Consider the following 21,725-nt stretch of genomic DNA (forward strand, 5'->3'; position numbering starts at 1 on the left):
GGTAAAAATTGGATTGTTGAAGGAAAGGAGCCTTCAGAGAGGAAGAATGACATAAAAAAGGTCCAGAGACAAAGATTAAACTTAGATAATGATAGGGAGGAAGTTGTGGTAGCCATTCTTGTTCCAAGTGGGAACTTGATGTGTTGCTCATTACAGTTTTGCTGGTGGCATCCTGTCCATAGATAGGGCTGCTCATGCCCCTTGTGGCCTGTGAACACGGTTCCATGGCAATGGTGGTGTTGCCTTAGTTTTTCCTTGGGGAGGAGTTCACTTACTCCTACCTCTCAAGCCTGGGTGACTGCAAAGAAAGGTGGTTCCTTCAACTGCATGGAGTATGACTAAGCATGTCTCACATGATTAGGCCTCTAGCAGGGGTGGCAGAGGTTTATCCAGGCAGAACTCTCAGCACCTAGAAGAGTGTGGACAAGAGTGGGTACTCAGAATATATTTGTTCAGTAAGTGAGTGTAAAGCTAAATATAGGAAAACTGGAAATGGTAACTGAATTATTCCACTCCCCCATGGATGGATGTTTTTGTAGTGTTTTGCCTTTTAAACAATTTCATCCTCTGTACAGATTGTCTCTTCATTGGTCTAAGCATCTCTGGTTTTTCTCATTCTTTTCATAGATGGTCTTGAGTTTCTTTTTTAATCTTGGTTGTTTATCTCTGAACACACTTTGAAAGTGACCTAGCACACAGTACTGCATAAGCCACCTAGCACACAGTACTGCACATCTGATCAAATCCTCTGAGAGGAGCTGAGGCATGTCATCTCTTTTTTTTTTTGAGACGGAGTCTCACTCTGTCGCCCAGGCTGGAGTGCAGTGGCGCAATCTCGGCTCACTGCAAGCTCCGCCTGCCGGGTTCACGCCATTCTCCTGCCTCAGCCTTTCCGAGTAGCTGGGACTACAGGCACCCGCCACCACGCCCAGCTAATTTTTTGTATTTTTTTAGTAGAGACGGGGTTTCACCGTGGTCTCGATCTCCTGACCTCGTGATCCGCCCGCCTCGGCCTCCCAAAGTGCTGGGATTACAAGCGTGAGCCACTGCGCCCGGCCAGCATGTCATCTCTTAACTGTAGACATTAAAACCCTGTTTAGAAATTACATCCCCGTCTGACTCCCGTTGTCTTTCTTTGTTACAGGCCTGCCTTACAGTTCCCATCTCACCCAGTCTTTATGTTTTTTCTTTTGATTATGGAGAATTAAGTATAGTACTTCCTGTTTATCCCTATTACATTTCAAAGGTGAAATGTGGTTACTCTTCCTGGTCTACTAGTGATTGCTTTTTTCTTCCTTGTTCTGACTTTTCACTTGTGGGCTTCACTTCCCAGTTTTGCTCAGGATATCTTTGTAATAGCTGGATTAATTCATTAACAACTTTTGAGCATATTGCAGAAATTATGTGTCTAACTATCACAGTTATCCAGCTGTTTCCAATTCATCGTCTTATTCACATGGATGTTATTATTAGAAACATTTTCTAAAATGCCATTTTGAAATGTTCATATACTGTGTCTGGTTGCATTTTTCTGATTTATTGCTATTGTTCTTTGTTGTTTTTATTCATAGAAGGAAATAGTATTTCTCAATGAACTTTTACCTGCTCTTGGTAATTGTTACTTCTTTTGAAGTAGTTATATACCACCACTAATCAATCATTGACTTTTGCTTGGCTGTCCAGTCTATAACTGATATAATTTCCTTTATTTCCCTTTTTGAAAAATAGGACAACTATCTGTTTGAATCATTTTATAACAGCTTTATTGAAATATAATTTCTATATCATGCAATTCACCCATTTGAAATATACCATTCAATGATTTTTAGTATATTCAGTGATATGTGGGACCATCACTACAGTCAGTTCTAGAATAGTTTTATCACCTCAGGATAAAAGAAAGAAATTTTTTATCCTTTAGCTGTAATTCCCCTACCTGCCATCCTTCTCAGTTCTAAACAACCACTAATCTTCTTTCTGTGTTTATATGCCTTTAATCTTTAATACCTCTCTTCTACTTTGGGGCTTCCCACATATTAATGAGAATAGATTTACTATTTGTCCAAGTCTCCTATTGTGCATTGCCTGTGGTTGGTAGACTTGAACTTATTTAGAGTAGCCAGATGCTTTCTTAGTATCATTTCCCTATCTTAAATTTGTTTGGCCCTTCCTGGTGTATTATTTTTCCAAATTTATTCACTGAACAAATATTTAAATACCTTATGTAAAGCTGAATGCCTAAAAGAAAAACATCAATTCTGCCCTTATAAAGTTTATGCCTAAAAAACAAATTCCCATCACTAAGTATCATTGTCAGCAAATATTTTTATATGTGTGTCATGTAACTTGCCATATACTAGGCAATAAAAGTGATTAAGACACAGTTCTTTCTAATAAGGATTCTCTGTGGTAGGGATGAGGCTGATGTGAAAATGAGACTAGACTACAGTGTGCTGAATACCATAACAACATTAGAAGATAACTGGGGACAAAGTAGAGAGAATAGTCAACTCTGTCAAGAACTAGGGGTTGTCAGAATCTACAAAAGAGGTTCACCTGGAAGATAATTAACTTCAGTAGATAAATGACAAGCATAGGGAATAGTATGTTTAAAGGCATCAAAACATTTTTAAAATGACATTCTTAAAACTAGCATAGCTAAAGTATGAAGTTTAATATAGGACTTAGCAGGAGATGAAGTGAGTTGATGGCGTATCATGGAGGCTTTTGAATATACTGCAAGGGAGTTTCAGAATATATTTGTTGGCTTTAAATTTTTGAGGAGGTAAGTAATATGATCAGGTCTTTCTTTTACCATATTATAGCCAGTAAATGGTAGCTGGATTGGTAGAAAACCATCATTAGTGACCCTTAATCAGCTCAGGCCACCATAACAAAATACTGTACACTAGGTGTCTTAAACAACAGAGATTTATTTCTCACAATTCTATAGGCTGGGAAGTTCAAGATCAAGTTGCTGGCCAATTTGATTCTTGGTGAGGGCCTGCTTCCTGACTTGGAGGTGGCCAACTTTTCACCTTATCCTCACTTGGCTTTCTTCAGTGTGTGCTCAAGGAGAGGGAGAGAAAAATTTCTCTTTCTCTTCCCTTGTTTTAGGCCACTAATTCCACTATGAGGGCCCCACTCTCATGACCTAATCTAAACCTTATTACCTTCCAAAGGCCCCATTTCCAAATATTATCACATTGGGCGCTAGGACTTAAACATATGAATTGTGTGGGATGTGTGTGTGAGGGACAATCAATCTGTAACACTAGTGTTAGAAGGAATTACAGCATGAACAGTCTAGATGTTAGTCTTCAACCTGTTTATAGCACAGGGAATGGAAAAAAGAGATTGAAAGTCAGATTGACAGTAGAATGGACAGCATTCTATGAGTATTTATTATGGTGCATACACTGAAAAAGGAGTCAAAAATCACCGTGAGTCTTTTGTAAAAGAGAGGGCACCCTGGGAAAGTAAGGGGTTTGGGTAGGAATGAAAATGAATTCAGTGTTACCTTATTTTGTGAGATGTCCATGCAAAAAGTGAAAAGAAATGGATTAAACACAATAGTGAGAAGGGGTATGCTTATGGATGAACCAGTGAAATAGACTGGGAATGAAGAAAACTGGGCAAGTGCAGTATTATGAAAAACCAAGGGAGGAAAGGGCTGAGACTGTATAGAGACACTGAATTGGAAAAGAGCTGGTAGAAGGGATTTAAGATTTGCTGATAAATTATGTAGAGGTTTGTATAATGTAAGTGCTTGATAATTGACTGTTCGTAAATGGAATTACAGATAAATGGGTTACAGATCCTCTGTGCCTCCACCTATCCATCCCCTCCTCCAACTCGTGCCCATAAAGTTGCAGTATAAAATAAAAGCAATTACTTGAGCTTAGAATGTAAAGAAAGATTTTAAACTGATGGTAGTTTTTTTTAACTCATGTATTTTTAGTTCCCAAATTAAAATATTGGAAAGTAATTTCTAATTTTTCTGTCTCTCGACTTTTATTATAGATAATTGGCCTTTTGAATGTTTTCACACCACAGAAATCCCTAGAAGAATTTCAAGATGTGTAAGTGTGATAATTAAAATTTTGTTAAGTTAGTACATTTTTCTTAGATTGCTGCTGGACACTTTAGCTGTTGTTCTCTTTTTTCACTCTTAAAGTTACATAGTCATGGAGCTCATGGATGCAAATCTTTGCCAAGTGATTCAGATGGAGCTAGATCATGAAAGAATGTCCTACCTTCTCTATCAGATGCTGTGTGGAATCAAGCACCTTCATTCTGCTGGAATTATTCATCGGGTTAGTAGAAAAAACTATCATCATACTCTTTGTTTTCTCATTGAGGTGAAATTCATGTAACAAAACCATTCTAAAGTGGCATTTTTAGTACATTCACAGTGCTGTACAACTACCACCCATATTAAATTCTAAAATATTTTCATTACCCCCAAAAAAGTCCCCATGTTTCTTAAGCAGTTGTGCATCTTTGCCCTGGCATGATACCAGTCTGCTTTCTGTGTCTATAGATTTGCCTTTATGTTTCCATTTATATAAAATACAGCATGATGTTTTCAAGATTTCTCCATGTTGTACCATGTATCAATAGTTCATTCCTTTTTATGACTGAATAATATTCTATATACCATATTTTGTTTATCCATTCATCTATCGGCGGACATTTGGGTTCTTTCTACCTTTCAGCTATTATGGATAGTGCTATGAAAATTCAAGCACAAATATTTGTTTGAATATCCATTTTCAGTCCTTTGGGATATACCTGTGACTGGAAGTGCTGGGTCTTATGGTAATTCTGTAGTTAACTTTCTGAGGAACCATCAAACTGCACAGTGACCGCACTATTTTACATTCCCACTAGCAGTGTATGCGGGTTCCAGTTTCTTCACGTTGTTGTCAGTACTTGTTATCTGACTTTTTAAATTCTAGCCATCCTAATGGGTATGAAGTGGTGTTTCTTGTGATTTTACTTTGCATCTCCCTAACGACTAATAATGTTGAGCATTTTTCATGTGCTTGTGGCCATTTGTGTATCTTCTTTGGAGAAATGTGTATTCCAGCCCTTCGCTCATTTTTAAATTGGTTTGTTTGTCTTTTTGTTGTTGTTGTAGCATTTCTTTATATATTTCATATATGAAACCTTTATCAGGTATATAATTTGTAAATATTTTCTCACATTCTGTAGATTGTTCACTTTGCTGATGATTTCCTTTAATGCACAAAAACTATAATTTTAATGAAATACAATTGTTTATTTCATCACTTGTGCTTTTGGTATCATGTATAATAATCCATTGTCAAACCCATGGTCATGAAGATTTAGTCTTATGTGCCCTTCTAAGAGTTTTATAGTTTAAGTCTCACATGTAGGTCTTTGATCTATTTTGAGTTAATTTTTTGTCTGGTATGAGGTAAGGTTCCATCTTCATTCTTTTGCAGTGGCAATTTAGTTGTGCCAGCACCATTTGTTAGAGACTACTCTTACCCCATTGAATCGTCTTGGCACCCCTGTCAAAAAACAGTTGGTCATAGGTACATGGTTTCATTTTTGGACTCTTAGTTCTGTTTCACATAGTTCCTATGTGCCTGACCATATATTATACTAGTACCACATTATTTTGATCGCTTTTAGCTTTGTAGTAACTTGAAATGGAGAAGTATCAATTCTCCAGCTTTATTCTTTTACAATATTGTTTTAGCTTTTCAGAGCCCTTTGTGATGCCATATGAATTTGAGTATCATTCTATTTCTGCAGAAAGGGCAATTAGAATTCTAATTAGGATTTCATTGCATCTGTAGATTGCTTAGGTAGTTTTGCCATCGTAACAATATTTAGTCTTCCAATTCACAAACATAGGATGTCTTACCATTTCCTTCCTTGTTTTCTTTTCTTTTTTTCTTTCTTTTCTCTCCTTCCCTCCCTTCCTCTCCCCTCCCATTTGTCTTGTCTTCTCCACCCTCTCCTCTCTCCCCTCCCCTCCCCTCCCATTTGTCTTGTCTTCTCGATTCTCAGCTCACTGCAACCTCTACCTCCCGGGTTCAAGCAATTCTCCTGCCGCAGCCTCCCAAGTAGCTGGGATTACAGGGGCCCGCCCCCACGCCTGGCTAATATTTTATATTTTTAGTAGAGACAGAGTTTCACCATGTTGGTCAGGCTGGTCTCGAACTCCTGACCTCAAGTGATCTGCCCGCCTTGGCCTCCCAAAGTGCTGAGATTACAAGCGTGAGCCACCCCACCTGGCCTCTTTCAGCACTTTACGTGTATCATCCATTGCTATTTGTTTTGCCATGGCTTCCAGTGATAAATCAGCTGTTAAGCTTGTTGAGGGTCTTTTATAAGTGACAAATGCACCTCTCTTGCTGCCCTCAAGATGCCTTTTTCTCTTTGGCTTTCAACAGTTTGAGTATGTGTCTTAGTGCAGATCTCTTTATGTTTATCCATCTTAGAATTCATTCAGCAACTTGGATATGTAGATTCATGTCTTTTTTGATCAGGATGAAAGGAAGCTAAAAAGAAAAAATAGATTCATATCTTTTATCAAATTTAGCAAATTTTCAGTCATCATTTTCTTAAATATTTTTTCTCCTTTTGGAACTCCCATTATGCAAAGTTGGTATGCTTGATGGTATGCCGTATCTTGTTTTCTCCTCCACTTTAATGTTTTGTCCCAGGCAGCATTGGGCTATTTACTTGCCTTAACCATGTTTTCAAGGAATGCCTCTGTCTAGCCTAGGACCAGGGTCCCACACTGAAAATGTGGCTGCTTTCTTCAAAATCCTTGCCTGGTTAGGGAGGCAGGTAGAGCCAAAGACTAGTTAAAATGCTGGAAGTATTTCCCAGTGTTTTTTCCCCACCTTTTTATTGTAGTAAATACATATAAAATGTGCCATTTTAACCATTAAATGTACAGTTCTGTGGCATTAAATACATTCATAATGTGCAACCATCACCACCATCCATCTCCAGAATTCTTTTCATCTTGTGAAGATGCAACTGTACACCCACCAGACAGTAATTCCCTATTCTCCTCTCCCCGCAACTCCCGACAGACATCATTCTATTTTCTGTCTGCATGATTTTGGCTACTATAAATACCTCATATAAGCGGAATCATGCAGTATTTGCCTCCTTGCAACTGGCTTATTTCACTTAGCATAATGTGCTCAAGGTTTATCCATGTTGCAGCATGTCACAATTTTCTTCCTTTTCAAGGCTGAATAATATTCCATTTATGTATATACCATACTTGCTTATCCATTCATCAGTCAGTGGCAGTTGGGTTGGTTCCGCATTTAGCTCTTTTGAAAAATGCTGCTATGAACATGGTTGTCCAAATATCTCTTTGAGACCCTACTTTTCAGTTCATTTGGGCTATAGCCAGAAGTGGAATTGCCGGATCACATGGTCATTCTTTTTAACATTTTGAGAAACTGCCACACTGTTTTCCATAGCAGCTCTACCATTTTACATTCCCACCAGTAGTACAGAAGGGTTTCAGTTATTCCTCATTCTTACCAACACTTTATTTTTTTCATAGTAACCATCCTAATGGGTGTGAGGTGGTTTCCCGTTGTTAAGTTGCCATTTTCTTGGTTCTGAGTTCCCTCTTGATTGCCATAAACCTTTGAATAATTTCCAGAATTCTGAAAAAGTTTATTCTGACACTTTGAAGTTTTATGGTGCTTCTGTGGAGCTATTTTGGCTGACATCACTGCCTCTCATCAAATTCTTAGGATCACTGTATTTCACTGCTTTATATGGAGCAATGTAAAGTTTGTTTTTGCTCTGAAGTGAAGCAGTATACGAAACAAACTGCTATTATTACCAGTCATTTCAAATTGGAAATTGAATATTACGAAGTTACCAAAATTGAGTATTTGCCAGAATTGTTTTATATATATATATATATATTCAGAAATATTTTATATTTTTGTTCTCTGGGATTTTTAACTGCTTTTTTGCGATATAATTTACATGCCATACAATTTATTCGTTTAATATGTACAACTCAGTGTTTATTATATTTGAAGATTGTATGCTCCTTACCACAATCTTAACTTTAGAAAATTCCATTGCCCTAAAAGAAACTCCACATCCACTCATCTTTATTTCCCATTTTCTGTGTTCCTTTCACCTCTAGCCCTAAGCAAACACTAATCTACTTTCTGTCTGTGTATATTTGTCTATTCTGGACATTTCGTGTGCATAGAATTATATAATATGTGATATTTTGTGCTTGGCTTATTTTACCTAGCATAATCTTTTCAAGGTTCATTCATGTATTTATTGTGTGTCAGTTCTTCATGTCATTTTTTTGACAAATATTTCACTGTATAGATATATTGTTTATCCATTTATCACTTGATTATAATTTGGGTTGTTACCACTGACTATTACAGGTAATGCTGACATGAACATTTATGTAAAAAATTTTTTGTGTTGGTATGTTTTGTATTTTAGTTAAATATAGCGTATTCTTTGAAAAGTATTGAGAGGATTTTTTTTTTTTCTAAGAGACAGAATCTTCCTCTGTCACTCAGGCCAGGATGCAGTGGCATAATCATAGTTCACTGCAGCCTCGAACTCTTGGGTTCAACAGGTTGAAAAGAATTTTTTTTTTTTTTTTTTTTTTTTTGAGACAGGTTCTCTCCCTGTCACCCAGGCATGAGTGCAGTAGCATGAACATGGCCCACTGCAGCCTTTACCTCCTGGGCTTAGTGATCATCCCACTTCATCCTCCCAAGTAGCTAAGACTATGGGCATATACCACCATGCCTGGCAAATTTTTATTTTTTATTTTTTTGTAGAGACAGGGTCTTGCCATGTTGCCCAGGCTGGTCTTGTATTCCTGGCTTCAAGCAATCCAACCGCCTCGACCTCCCAAAGTGCTGGGATCACAGGCATGAGCCATCATGCTCAGCCTGGAATTTTTTTAAATTATTTAATTCAGTAAAATTAATCTTCCTTCTGAGTCATCTGCGTCAAATAACCTTACTCATGTAATAAAATAAATACAGAGATTTCACAGTACAAGACAATAATGTCTTAAGGCTATTGAGGCTTTTTTTTAGTGAACAGTCCTGCAGGCTTATCCTTAATTATCATTCTAAGTGAATTCCTTGTATATTACATATACAGCTGCTCTAATCATTTGTCTAATGCAATGTTTAAATAACATAATAAAAATCTCTTTAAATGGGAGAGTATTTTATCTTCCTGAGCCCCTACTCATACACTGTGTGAAGTAGAGCAGACAAGTGAAACTTCTAGGTTTGGTTTGTTTGTTTCCTGAGTCCTTAGACCGGTGCAGTAATCGAACATTGTGGAAGTTCATTTGATTTTAGTAAAGCAACCCCTCTAAATAGAAAGGTTCCAGATTAATGAGGATAGCAGGTGGCTGAACCAGAAAACCAGACCAAATGGTAGAAGATAGAAAACAATGAAAACAACAAGAACCATAAAAAACAAACACAAAAATACAAAAGAGCAATATTTATGGTAATATGTTAATGAGATTAGTTCCTTAGTTTAAAAAGGTCAGATTTTGGCAGCACACAAGGCTCAACAACAACTGCGTGTTTCCATAACACAGACATTTGTAGCTAACTTCAAAAAGCTGAAGGCAGAGAGGTTGGCAGACGTATACCAGGAAAATGCAAACATCAAAACAAGGGTAACTCTATTTAATGAGATAAAGTTGAATATGGTGGGGTCAGAGAGGAAGCATTCCTCTCTGAGAATAAAGAGTCTCACGTTTTAAAGGTGAAAGATACTATCCAACTAGGATATACAATTATACATGAAGTAGAGTTGCTATACAAAAAGCTTAAACTGTAGAAAATAGAAGAATGGCACAGGCACAGTTGTATTGGGATATTCTAACTTACTCCCTTAGTATCAGTACATAAAGTGGTAAAAATGAAGTGCATCTGTAGAAAATTTCTTGATGTGATAAAGTGGAGTTAATGAGACCTACTGGGGTCTGTTATCTATTATGAAGAATCTCCCTTTATCTTAGCTTGAGCTCTTTGGGAAACTCTAGAGTGGAGATATGCTTTTAAGTTTTTTGCAGGTGGTCTTGAGGCCACGATTGGTACTCATCTCTCTGCTCTGCTACTTATACTAGATTCACCTCCACCCTTGGCTAGTACTTCTGCTAGTCTGAGGTTACTTACTTGGTAAAATAACCTGACCTTTCATCCCTTAGGGGTTCAGGACAAGTCAGGATTACTACTCTGAGACCAAAGCTGATGAGGTCCCACCATCTAGACAGTTGTGGGTCACTTTGTTGGAAAGAGAAAGCCAAGTGATGTGCATGGCTCTTTTTTGCTTGGAAGTGACATGTGTCACTTCTGCTTAGAGTGCATTGACAAAGCTAGCCATAAGACTTGCTTAATTTGTAAGGAAACTCGGAAATGTGGGGAGAGCAGACTTCAGAATAGTGGTGAGCCCCAGCCTCTGCCACAGTCTGTCCTTCTGGCTGGCAAACATTCCTTTGCTCCCTTTATTCCACGCCTTCTTAAGGGAAATAACCCAGAGTTCTGTTTCATCAAGACATTTATCAAATCCAGACATTGTTCCTCTTGGTCCAGAAACATAGAAACTGGAATGACCAAATTATATGGCCACCCCTATAACCACTGCTCCCCTGCCAAATACCATAGATAGAGTTGTCAGACAGGGCCAGTGTTACCACAGTGAACAATCCCATTTAGAAAACTGAAAAATGCAGTCATTGATTAGTTGTAATTAAATTCTTCTGTACAGACATTGTGAGTGTCCTTTGCCCTGGGTGGGGAATATTCCTAATCAGCCCTGACTGATCTCTATGGTTCTGTATAATACCTGTCTCTACCCTGTGGGAGAGTCATCTTTTTTGCTATCCTCATGAATATATGTAAAGTGGGTATTGAAGAATGTATTTTCCTTGAGGGCTGCTCACCTTTCTCAGCCTGCTTCTTACCTATAAAAGATTGGGGCCCAAGGGTCATTTTAAGGCCATCCTTCTCAGCCTTGCCACTATTGACATTTTGGAGCAAACAGTTCTTTTGATGATGGAATGTTTAGTAGCATTCCTGGTCTCTACCCACTAGATGCCAGTAGCACTCCCCAGTTGTGACAATCAAAAATGTTTTCTGACATTGCCAAATATTATTTTGGGGCAAAATTACTGTGAATTGAGAACTCCTGTTTGAAATATAGAAGGATCATAGACCTTTGGCGTTAGGTCTGGCAGTTAACTCTTTCAGAAATTTAAGAGATTTGTTATCTTTCTGATTGTAGTTCTTTTCATAGCATCTTTTTTAGCTCATGGGTCCTGTATTCTTGGACTTAATTGAGGCTGTCTTCAGTCTTCCTGTAAGCTTTCAAGCTTCTGTTGGCAGACTGAGGCAATTTTATCAATTGAAAATTTTACAGGACTTTTTCCCTGAAAGGGTTTCAGAATTATTATGTGAAAATGATGCATAGAAACCAACCCAAGATATCAGTGGCTTAAAGCAGTATTTATTGTTTACTTGGGTCTGCAGGGTTGGCTGTGTGACACTGCTCCAAACTATGGGTCAAGTCTGAACTTGTCCCATATTCAGGTTTCAGCATCTAAACTGAAGCATACACCAGAGACATGCTCTTCTCATGGTGAAAGGTGGAAGAGCAAGAGCTATGCTGAATCAAACACATTCCCGCATATTCCATTGGCCAAAATAAGACAAGTGACTGAACCTATCAATAGGGTGAGGACACAGTATGGGGTGGGCAGGAATATTTGCAGAACAATCTACCATACCTTCTTTCAGGGGTCTAGTAGCATTTAACTTTTCCAAAATGGCAAGACCCTGAAATTCTAGGCTCTCTTCCCTTTTATTTCTGCTTTAAAAAGTGGCTACTTTTAAATGCAACCAGTAGCTACCAACACAAACTACTGAAGTTTTGCTTTCCAGTCTCTTCTAGAGCAGGGTTCAACAAACTTTTTCTGTCAAAGCCATGTAGTAAATATTTTAGGCTTTGTGAATAATAGTCTGTGTCACAGCCACAAGATTCTGCCATTGTAACACAAAAGCAGCCATAGGTGATATGTACTTGAATGAGCGTGACTGTTTCAGTATCAGCACTTCCTTTACAAAGCAGGCAGGCATTAATTTGCCAGCCCCTGTGCTAGAGCTTCAGGTTCATTGTACAAGTGGCTGTGCAGGTGACAGCTTCATGAAATGTTTTGTTACTACATAACCTAGATCACCTTTCCAGCCTTTGATGTGAGTTTCCCTGCTGCTCAACTGCTAAGGCAGGATCTTATGTTTTTATAATAATTAACACCCCACCTCTGACACCAGTTTCAGTGTTAGAATAGACTCAGCTGTACTGAATAACAGATAAACCCTTAATTCTCAGTGGCTTAGCACGACTCAGGCTTATTTCCTTTGCTGAATGTGTGGTGCAGATCATGGTGGGTTTGTGGACTGTGCATTTACATAGATGATCAGCAACCCAGGCTGCCAGAGAATCCTCTGGAAAGTTCCTAATCACCAAAGCAGGGCAGGAGATGACAGGAAGTTGTGCACTGGCCTTTCTCTTCTTTACTTCCACTCACATCCCATGAACTAGAACTACCCATGTGCCCTTGCCTGAGGAAGCTAGAAAAATTGGGGGAAGAAGACAGAATGTTGGGTTAGTTCCACTGCCTGCATAAATTCTAAGTTACTATTCTTATATATAGTTAGCAGTGTAATTAACAGCTGTAAGGTACATATTGATATATATGGATGAATTTCAATTAATAGTCTTTGAGGCTGTTTTTGACAATTTTTTTGCTTAATAAAAATACCTGTCTTTAAAAATTTTTACTTTGCTCTTAATTTTTTCACAATAAAGTGCTTAAAATTGGAATGTTATTTCTAAATTGGAATCTGCTAGTATAAAGAGCCAGTAACCTTCAACCGTCACATTAAACATTGAAGTAGTATCAAAGCTTGTAATATTTATTCTTAAACATGCAGTGTTTCTTTGCTGAGGTACTGTATTTTAGAAGTATTAGCAACATAATATTTACAGAATACCAATTATGAAAATTTTTTTCTTCTGTTTCATTAAGACCTTTGAATTGTTGGTATATTTAATTTCATAAAACCACTAGATTACAAATCTTCTAAACCCATCCGTGATTGCCTGTCAAAATATGTTAAAGACAACATACATGCTTTTCTGTATGTTAACATTACAAAAGTAATAGTTGTCTTTCAAGCAGGCTATTTTCCTTTTTTGTATTAATCGGTGATATTTAATATGTATACTGCATGTCAGTACAGGTAACACAGTGCATTTGTGTTGTGGATTTATGCTTTCTTCCTTTTTTGGTCCTTTGGCTTATAATAGTATTCATCAAGGCTAACAGGCAAAGTATGTTGAACATGAAGCCATGAGTGTTTATGCTGCTTCCTGACTTTTGATGGGCACAGCACAGAATATGTTAAAGTAGGGGCCAGGTGAAAAATTCTGAATTATTCAGTAGTATCTATAGCAAGTAATTTTATAGATTAGTGGCACCGAGGCAATGGTGTCCTACTTCTACAAACAGACAAAAATTTTATAGCAAATTTGTGTGACTTCAGGTGGGAAATCAGGGATGGAAAAATGGATAATGACTCTTCTGGTCCTTTGGAACTGGGTATCTGCCAATCTAAAAGATCAAATAACATTTGTTAGGATTGACAAAGATGGCTCATTGTTGACTTAAAACATCTGTATAAAGCTTATTATGACTTTAAAATGAAATTTTAAAAATATTGGTAATATGTTATGCAAATGAATATAAATGCTAACTTATGACTCTTTTGCTATAGTAGTTTTTTATGTGAGCTTTGCGATGTCTTTTCAAATCCCTTTTACTCTATTTAACCAAAAACGTCTAGCTAATCATAATTTCTAGCAATTAAAACATTACTAACTTCTCTAATAACTGTATGTATTCATAAATTTTAAATCCCATAAAGCTGACTTCTCAGATTTGCCTTTTAATGATGAATCAGTGCAGTAATATTACAGTGAGAAAAATGAACAATTAACATGAATGTTTTGCAAGGGATAGTATAACTTTATTGTGAACTGTAGGATTTTCCTATATATCATGGCAGTCATTTTTTAATTTTTATTTTCTGAAGGACTTAAAGCCCAGTAATATAGTAGTAAAATCTGACTGCACTTTGAAGATTCTTGACTTCGGTCTGGCCAGGACTGCAGGAACGAGTTTTATGATGACGCCTTACGTAGTGACTCGCTACTACAGAGCACCCGAGGTCATCCTCGGCATGGGCTACAAGGAAAACGGTCAGCACACACATTTATTTGAAGTATTTTTCTGATTTAGCTGTTTTCTTTATTCAGTAGATTTTTTATGTAAATACTTAAGCTGAAGTACATTGAGTTAAATGTGTATCATTGTTTGAAATGTGTATCAAGTTTGCAGGTAACTATAAATTTTGTCATCAATGTTTGGAAAAACTTGGGGCCCTTATTTGTTTAAATACGGATACATAATAACATCAGTACTACCATTGGATAAAGAATTTGTTGCCATGGCCCTGAGACAGAATTTATGGTCTTTGCTTGCCTATAACTTGAAAATGAACATTTCTAACATGGTCTCAGGGATGTATAGTGTACTGACAGTTTATTGTTAGTGTACATCAGTGATATTTGACCATATTTCCAACCCCATGAAACTAAAGCTCATAGAAGTAGCACTCATCGTAAACTTTAAGAGATACATTAAGGCCTCTGCAAAGCTGATGGATAATTAAGGTGACCTCTTGAAGGAAGCAGTAAAGTTTCATTAAAACGTATCCAGCCTTAAGGAAATGACTTTTAGTATTTTGTGTGAGTATATCGAGTTGTATCAATCAACCTAAGAATCAGTGTTGAACAAAATTATCTGGCATGTATATCATGACTTTAAACATTTTGTATGGATATACCTACTTATATTTAATTTAGGAAGAAATTTTGTTGAGTCTTAGAAATTTAGGAGATGAATAAATCTGCTAAGAAGCATGGGATTTTATGGAAATAAACCATCGTTTTAAAAAATGTGGTGACTTCATCCAAAATACTACCAAGAATAAAACCTAGACATTTTTTCTGGCAAAGAATCTGGAATAGCAGTTCATTTTGAATCAGGAAATTGTAATAAGTCAACTTTTAAGATTCCTTTTTTATAAAAGATACGATTAAACTGAGCTTGATTTTCTGAGCTAATTAAAAACAAATACTTTAAACATTTGCTATTAGTTTTTTATTCTTAAGTAAATATGCTGTTTTTACTTACTCTCTACCTGAAATTTGAAGGTTTTTTTTTTTGAGAATTGATAACTTCAAGTGACCCACCAGCACAAAGATTGCTTTTGCAATTGCTGTAATTGATTGTCATAGATATGGTGTTATGTGTCAGTGTCCTATAAATATGATCTTAGGATAGCTCCCTGCCAGAAATTAGCACTAAGAAAAACTGTCATATAAAGAATTGAAGCTGGGTATGGTCACTTAAATCTGTAATCCCAGCACTTTGGGAGGCCGAGGCTCGTGGTTCAGTGGAGGCCAGGAGTTCTAGACCAGCTTGGGCAACATGGCAAAACCCTGTCTCTACTGAAAGTACAGAAATTAGTCAGGTGTGGTGGTGCACACCTGTAATCCCAGCTATTCTGGAGGTGAGGCATGAGAATCGCTCAGACCCAGGAGGTGGAGGTTACAGTGAGCTGAGATTGCACCACTGCATTCCAGCCTGGGCGACAAAGTGAGACTCTGTCTCAAAAAATAAAATAAAAAATGAATTGACATGTGGTTCCTCTTTAGTTAAGAATTATGTAGATCACCTTCTTGCCTTCCCACTCCCACCCTACGAAACGGGAGTCAAATGTAATGCTTAATGATTATAACTACATTAGCCAGCAAGGGTAAACATAAGTACTTCCTCCTTTTAATGACACCTCACATTTATTTTATTTATCTTTTTTATTTATTTATATATATATTTTTTTTTTTGAGATGGAGTCTCTCTCTGTTGCCCAGGCTGGAGTGCAGTCATGCCATCTTGGCTCACTGCAGCCTCCACCTCCTGGCTTCAAGCCATTCTCCTGCTTCAGCCTACTGAGTAGCCGGGACTATAGGCATATGCCACCATGCCTGGCTAAGTTGTATTTTTAGTAGAGACAGGGTCTCATTATGTTGGCCAGGCTGGTCTCGAACTCCTGACCTTAGGTGATCCACCTGCCTCGGCCTCCCAGAGTGCTGGGATTACAGGAGCTTGAGCCACAACGCCTGGCCTCCCACCCATTTTAACAACTTTGCTTTATGTACCTTTTATTGCAGGCTAGTCAGAGCATTTTGGAAAGCAGTGTAATCAATATATTTTTAACTGCTTTAATAGACTACACAGTTAGTTTAAAGCTAGAGTTGTGCATGAATCAGACTTATGTTCCTAGTCTTCACTGGCCCAGATATTATCTTCTCTCATGCTTGCAGCTTTCAAAATACTTTTGTTTAAAAACAGGCTTTTCTGAAAGTTACTAAATAAGTTGTATGCTGGATATTTAAAGTTTAACATTCTCCATAAAATCTGTAGAGAGGATTTATTCTAATAGATTTTTGTCAATAACGAAAACCTGAGAAAAAATTTTTCTCTGAGGCACTAATTTATAAATATTAACTTTTTTTTCTAAAATCTTATCCTTGAAAGCTGAACCATGACATAAATATGAAAACATTCATTTTAATATGACATTTTAGGGAAACTTTAGTTCCACAGTATTTCCAAAAGTAATTCCCAGTTTAGCTCCTAAGACTCTTCAGTGAACTGGCAGCCTTTTAATAAGAATGTACTGTATTAGAAAGTACAGGCTTTAATTTTCTAAGTCCTTTAACATGAGTAAAGGGCATGTGTCTTTCTGACATCTATTTGTGCCATTTTCCTCTTGTCATTTTAAAGAATTGGGACCTTCAGATGTCACAACTAAATGCAAGTTTCTGAGGCTTTTCCTTCTAAATTGCTCATTTTTCCCTCTTTTCCTATTAAACTGCAAGCACTTAACTCTCTCCTTTTTGTGTGATATTCAAATCCAAAGGCATAAAATGCCCCGATGTGTTGTCAGTTTCCCTTAGTAGGTGGAGATTCCAAATTGTCTGTTTCTGTGTCTAGCAGATTCTTGTCAACATTGATTGGGATTCCCATTTGCAGTTGGCAAGGGTCATCAGTAAGTCTTCCAGGAGACTCTTCAAAGTCAATTCATGGGAACTGTCATACTGTATCTAGCCAAAACTAAATTCTTAAACCAAAAGCAGTTTGGTTTTATGGGGTTTAAAAAACTTTAGGTAGGAAACATGAAATACATTTCTCTTACTAAGTTTTCCTTGATTAGTTGTTCATTCTCTGTGCACTTGTTCCTTTTGGGATAGTAGGGTAAATGTAGCATGATGTTGCCAAGAAAACAAATGGACTTTTAATTCAGAACAAGCATAGCACTTCTCAATTAAATATATTTGGGAAATCCAGTTTAAAAATTCTAAAGAGCTTTAGATTAACTTTTTTATTGTAGTTATTCATAGAGATTATTTGTTAGATATTTTAATATGCTGAATTATTTTCTCATGCTTTTTTCTTTAACTTAGGGAGTATAATGCACAGTTGAACTTATAAATAGTATAGTATAAAGATTTTATTTTTATAATTTTACTACCTCATGCACATTTTTATTTACAAAGTTTGTGTTTGGTTCTATTTCATATTTTATAAACAAATTCCCAGGGACAAACATGCAGGGTTTTTCTGTTTATGCAATTTCTGTGCATAGCTCTCACTTTGAAATTAGATATGTAGTTAAAATGCCACACTTTATATTTTCTTTTGTGAACCAAAGACTTTCAAAAAATAATTTGTGTTTTAAATTATTCCATTAGCTAAAGTTACGATCACTTTTTTCTTTTCGTGATGTTTTGCAGTTTTTATATAATGCAGTCATATTATGCTTCTTTGATTTTAATGACCTTTTGCTTTGCTTTTCCTTCTTTTGTGCTGCAAACATATAGTGGATTTATGGTCTGTGGGGTGCATTATGGGAGAAATGGTTTGCCACAAAATCCTCTTTCCAGGAAGGGACTGTATCCTTGTGCTGCTGCAGCAGTTAATTAGTTAGGCAATGAACTTCTTTATGTTCTCTAATGGAAATGAATATGCTACATTTATACAGATGGGTTTTTAAACAGGCATAAAGTTTGTGGCTATTATAGTTCAAAAATTGTTGAGATAAGCTGAAATATTTGTAGGCTGCATCTGGCAGTAGGACATACAGTCTCTGCTGGTAGTCAGAGCACATTCACTGTCACTCATTTTTATTTTATACTGCTTTTTATAATTTTAAAGTATACATGGTGTGTGTGATTTTCTTTCTTTTTTTTTTTTTTATTTTAACCAAAATCTTTATGTTAATGTCATTGCATTTTGTTTTCAGTTGACATTTGGTCAGTTGGGTGCATCATGGGAGAAATGATCAAAGGTGGTGTTTTGTTCCCAGGTACAGATCGTATCCTTATCTTTGGCCTAAAATGTAGTTTCTAAAGGTCAAAATGTATGATAGCACTTCAGTTTGGTCAGGTGTAATGTATTTTGTCTCTCCCTAATATATTGTTAAATTACTCTTAAAATACCACCTACTATTTGACATAGACTTTTCTTTCCCTTATTTATTGTTTCATATGTTAATTCTGAACCCTGCTTAATTGTAATTATGCGCAATTACTTGCTGGCTTTGAGTTGATTTATTTAACCTAAATCAAAAATCATGGCTTGCATTAAAAATTTATAATAATTATACACTTAAGTCTAGAAATACGTACAACTTAATATGAATTTTGGAGCTGTCTGTTGCTTCTGGCCATCCTTTTGTTTTGTCCCCTACCTCCTTTTTGTTAATGTTCTGTGTGGTTTGCGTCTTTTGATTGTTGTCTCATTACTCACATAACATACTGACCCTTTCATCTGAGAATTTCAGCAGTAGTAGTTTTATATAGTAACAATAGCTTTGGATTCATGCTTTTTGTTCATCCCACTACTTTTAGTATTTATATTAACAGTGATTTGTTATGTGTTTACCAGCTAGTAACACTTAGAATTGTTTCAGGAGGAAGAATGGGAAAAGCCATATTCACAAGATTACGATAAGTGAGTTTTAGGCCTTGGCCTTCAGGGTCCTGGAGTGTAAAGACTAGAGGAAATGAGACCAGGAAATCCTAACCTTACAACCTACCAAAAAACGGAATCTTTTTTATAAGGATCAGAGCTTTAGAAAAATTTTTTAAACCTAAGCTAAACAAAGAATGGCAAAAGAAAAGGCCACTTTTATCAAAGCCTTTATTTTTATTGCAACTGATTATTTTCTGTTAGTGTAGAAAACTCAGTAAAACAGGATGTGTTCTAGAAATATTGTCTAGGAGATATAATCATGTTTTCTGATAAATTGACAGAAAAGGAAAAATTTTGTGTATTATTATAGCATTGTGTGCAGTTTGCAGTTAGAGCCACTGTGGATAGTAATTGTCATTATTCTTAGTTGCTTATCATTTTATTTAGAATTAGTGAGTTTAAGTTTCCATTTTAAGGTAAAATCAGTATGAACACACAATAAATAAGGTTAATAAAGCTTATTTATTGATCATTTCTGTCCACCTACAATCATTGCCTTTTGCAGGGTGCCTGTGAGATATAAAATTTATAACTGCCACATCCTTTCTTAGGAATTTTTAAATTTCTGTTTTCTTGTAATATGAATATGACTAATGTGTTGAACATTAGTTATGGAGTATTTTTCTTAGCTACTTGATATTAGATATTGATCAGTGGAATAAAGTTATTGAACAGCTTGGAACACCATGTCCTGAATTCATGAAGAAACTGCAACCAACAGTAAGGACTTACGTTGAAAACAGACCTAAATATGCCGGATATAGCTTTGAGAAACTCTTCCCTGATGTCCTTTTCCCAGCTGACTCGGAACACAACAAACTTAAAGGTACTTTTTACAAATATGTACATTTAATCCCATTTGGGGTGTATGGTGTGTGTGTATGGGTTTGTGTGTTTATATGTATTCATATTCTTATGGGACATGAACCCAAGGTTTTCTCTGGATGATGGGAAAAAAAATGAGGTTTTTTGTTTTTTTTCTTTAATTTTATGTATTTTAATCATATGTATAAGATAATTTTACAGTAATATTTTTAAAACATATGCTTTTAAAATAAAAAATAATCTCAAATTGCTGCAAGTTACTAATAATTTGAGAACCTTTACAAATATATGTACATTAACATCATTATGTTTGCAGCCAGTCAGGCAAGGGATTTGTTATCCAAAATGCTGGTAATAGATGCATCTAAAAGGATCTCTGTAGATGAAGCTCTCCAACACCCGTACATCAATGTCTGGTATGATCCTTCTGAAGCAGAAGCTGTAAGTTATTTTCTTAATGTTTACAGAACATATTGAATTCTTAGAGTTAGAATGACAGGTTTGGAGGAGACCTTTTAATTTTAAATAAAAATGTAGATACATGATGATGATGTTTTTCTGTTTCTTCATGAAGACTACGTCAAGTAAACTAATGAACAAATTCGAGCCCCTCCTACACAAAATAAAGTTACCTCCCACTGTTTTTTGCAATCTTGCCTGGATACCTAACCAGAGAACTAGGATGTTGAATGCTCTGGGGGAACCCCATTCTAACTCAGTTATAAAACAAACTACTGTATCCAAAGGAAAACAGAATTCCATGATCTATGATATAAATAAAATGTGGCAATTTCAAGAGCTGGAAGAAAAGAAAAAGACAGTTAAACATTTTATTTCCTGCAATGAAGGAGTCTTCCTAAACTATTCTGTCTATATAAGAAAGTTGATGATTGATCAGTCTTGATCTAATGATATATTTTTATAAGTCATCTGTCTGACTGATATTTCAAATAACTACAAAGAGTTAAAATACTCCCAGCATACTGACTCGGTTATTATTGCCCTGTGTTTTTCAGCCACCACCAAAGATCCCTGACAAGCAGTTAGATGAAAGAGAACACACAATAGAAGAGTGGAAAGGTACATTCATCAGATTCTTAGAGGGAATACTGTGAAGGAGCTTCTGGTTTTTATATGGTGATTTATTATCATGTTAGAGAAATTTGTGACTTTTATATGCATAACTGAAATTTGGTAATATTAATATTTTTACATAAGTAGAAAGTAAGTCTGCTTCCTTCCTTAACTTAATCTTAAGTTCCCAAGTTTCCCACCCCAGACACAGACACATTAGTGCTCGTCTCATATTTTTCCATGGTTTGTGAATATACAGATGTGTTTAGTGTCTCCCATCTCTCCTCTTCCACCCTTTTAAAATCACATATGGTTGTGTACGGTGTATGCTATATTTACTTGCTTTGTTTATTTATTATATATTTTTTTGAGTTGGAGTCTCCCTCTGTCACCCAGGCTGGAGTGCAGTGGCGTGATCTCGGCTCACTGCAAGCTCCACCTCCTAGGCTCACGCCATTCTCCTGCCTCAGCCTCCCGAGTAGCTGGGACTACAGGTGCCCACCATCACGCCCGGCTAATTTTTTGTATTTTTAGTAGAGACGGGGTTTCACCATGTTAGCCAGGATGGTCT

At 36.4% G+C, this 21,725-nt stretch overlaps 1 protein-coding gene across 10 annotated transcripts in view; it reads left to right on the plus strand.

The window, feature by feature from the left end:
• Positions 1–21,725, plus strand: part of MAPK8 (mitogen-activated protein kinase 8) — a 141,155-nt gene that overhangs the window by 107,771 nt on the left and 11,659 nt on the right. For 6 of the 10 annotated variants that reach the window (XM_030797614.1, XM_030797608.1, XM_030797615.1 and 3 more), the window contains 7 exons: positions 4,024–4,082; positions 4,178–4,316; positions 14,187–14,352; positions 18,103–18,174; positions 19,899–20,081; positions 20,397–20,521; positions 21,097–21,160. In XM_030797614.1, coding sequence (XP_030653474.1) covers positions 4,024–4,082; positions 4,178–4,316; positions 14,187–14,352; positions 18,103–18,174; positions 19,899–20,081; positions 20,397–20,521; positions 21,097–21,160 — 808 coding nt within the window. Of the gene's footprint in view, positions 1–4,023; positions 4,083–4,177; positions 4,317–14,186; positions 14,353–18,102; positions 18,175–18,524; positions 18,597–19,898; positions 20,082–20,396; positions 20,522–21,096; positions 21,161–21,725 lie in introns of all 10 variants that reach the window. The other 4 variants (XM_030797616.1, XM_030797612.1, XM_030797617.1 and 1 more) reach the window with 1 other exon arrangement.

This window comes from Nomascus leucogenys, chromosome 18, assembly GCF_006542625.1.
Source record: "Nomascus leucogenys isolate Asia chromosome 18, Asia_NLE_v1, whole genome shotgun sequence".
NCBI lineage: Eukaryota > Metazoa > Chordata > Mammalia > Primates > Hylobatidae > Nomascus > Nomascus leucogenys.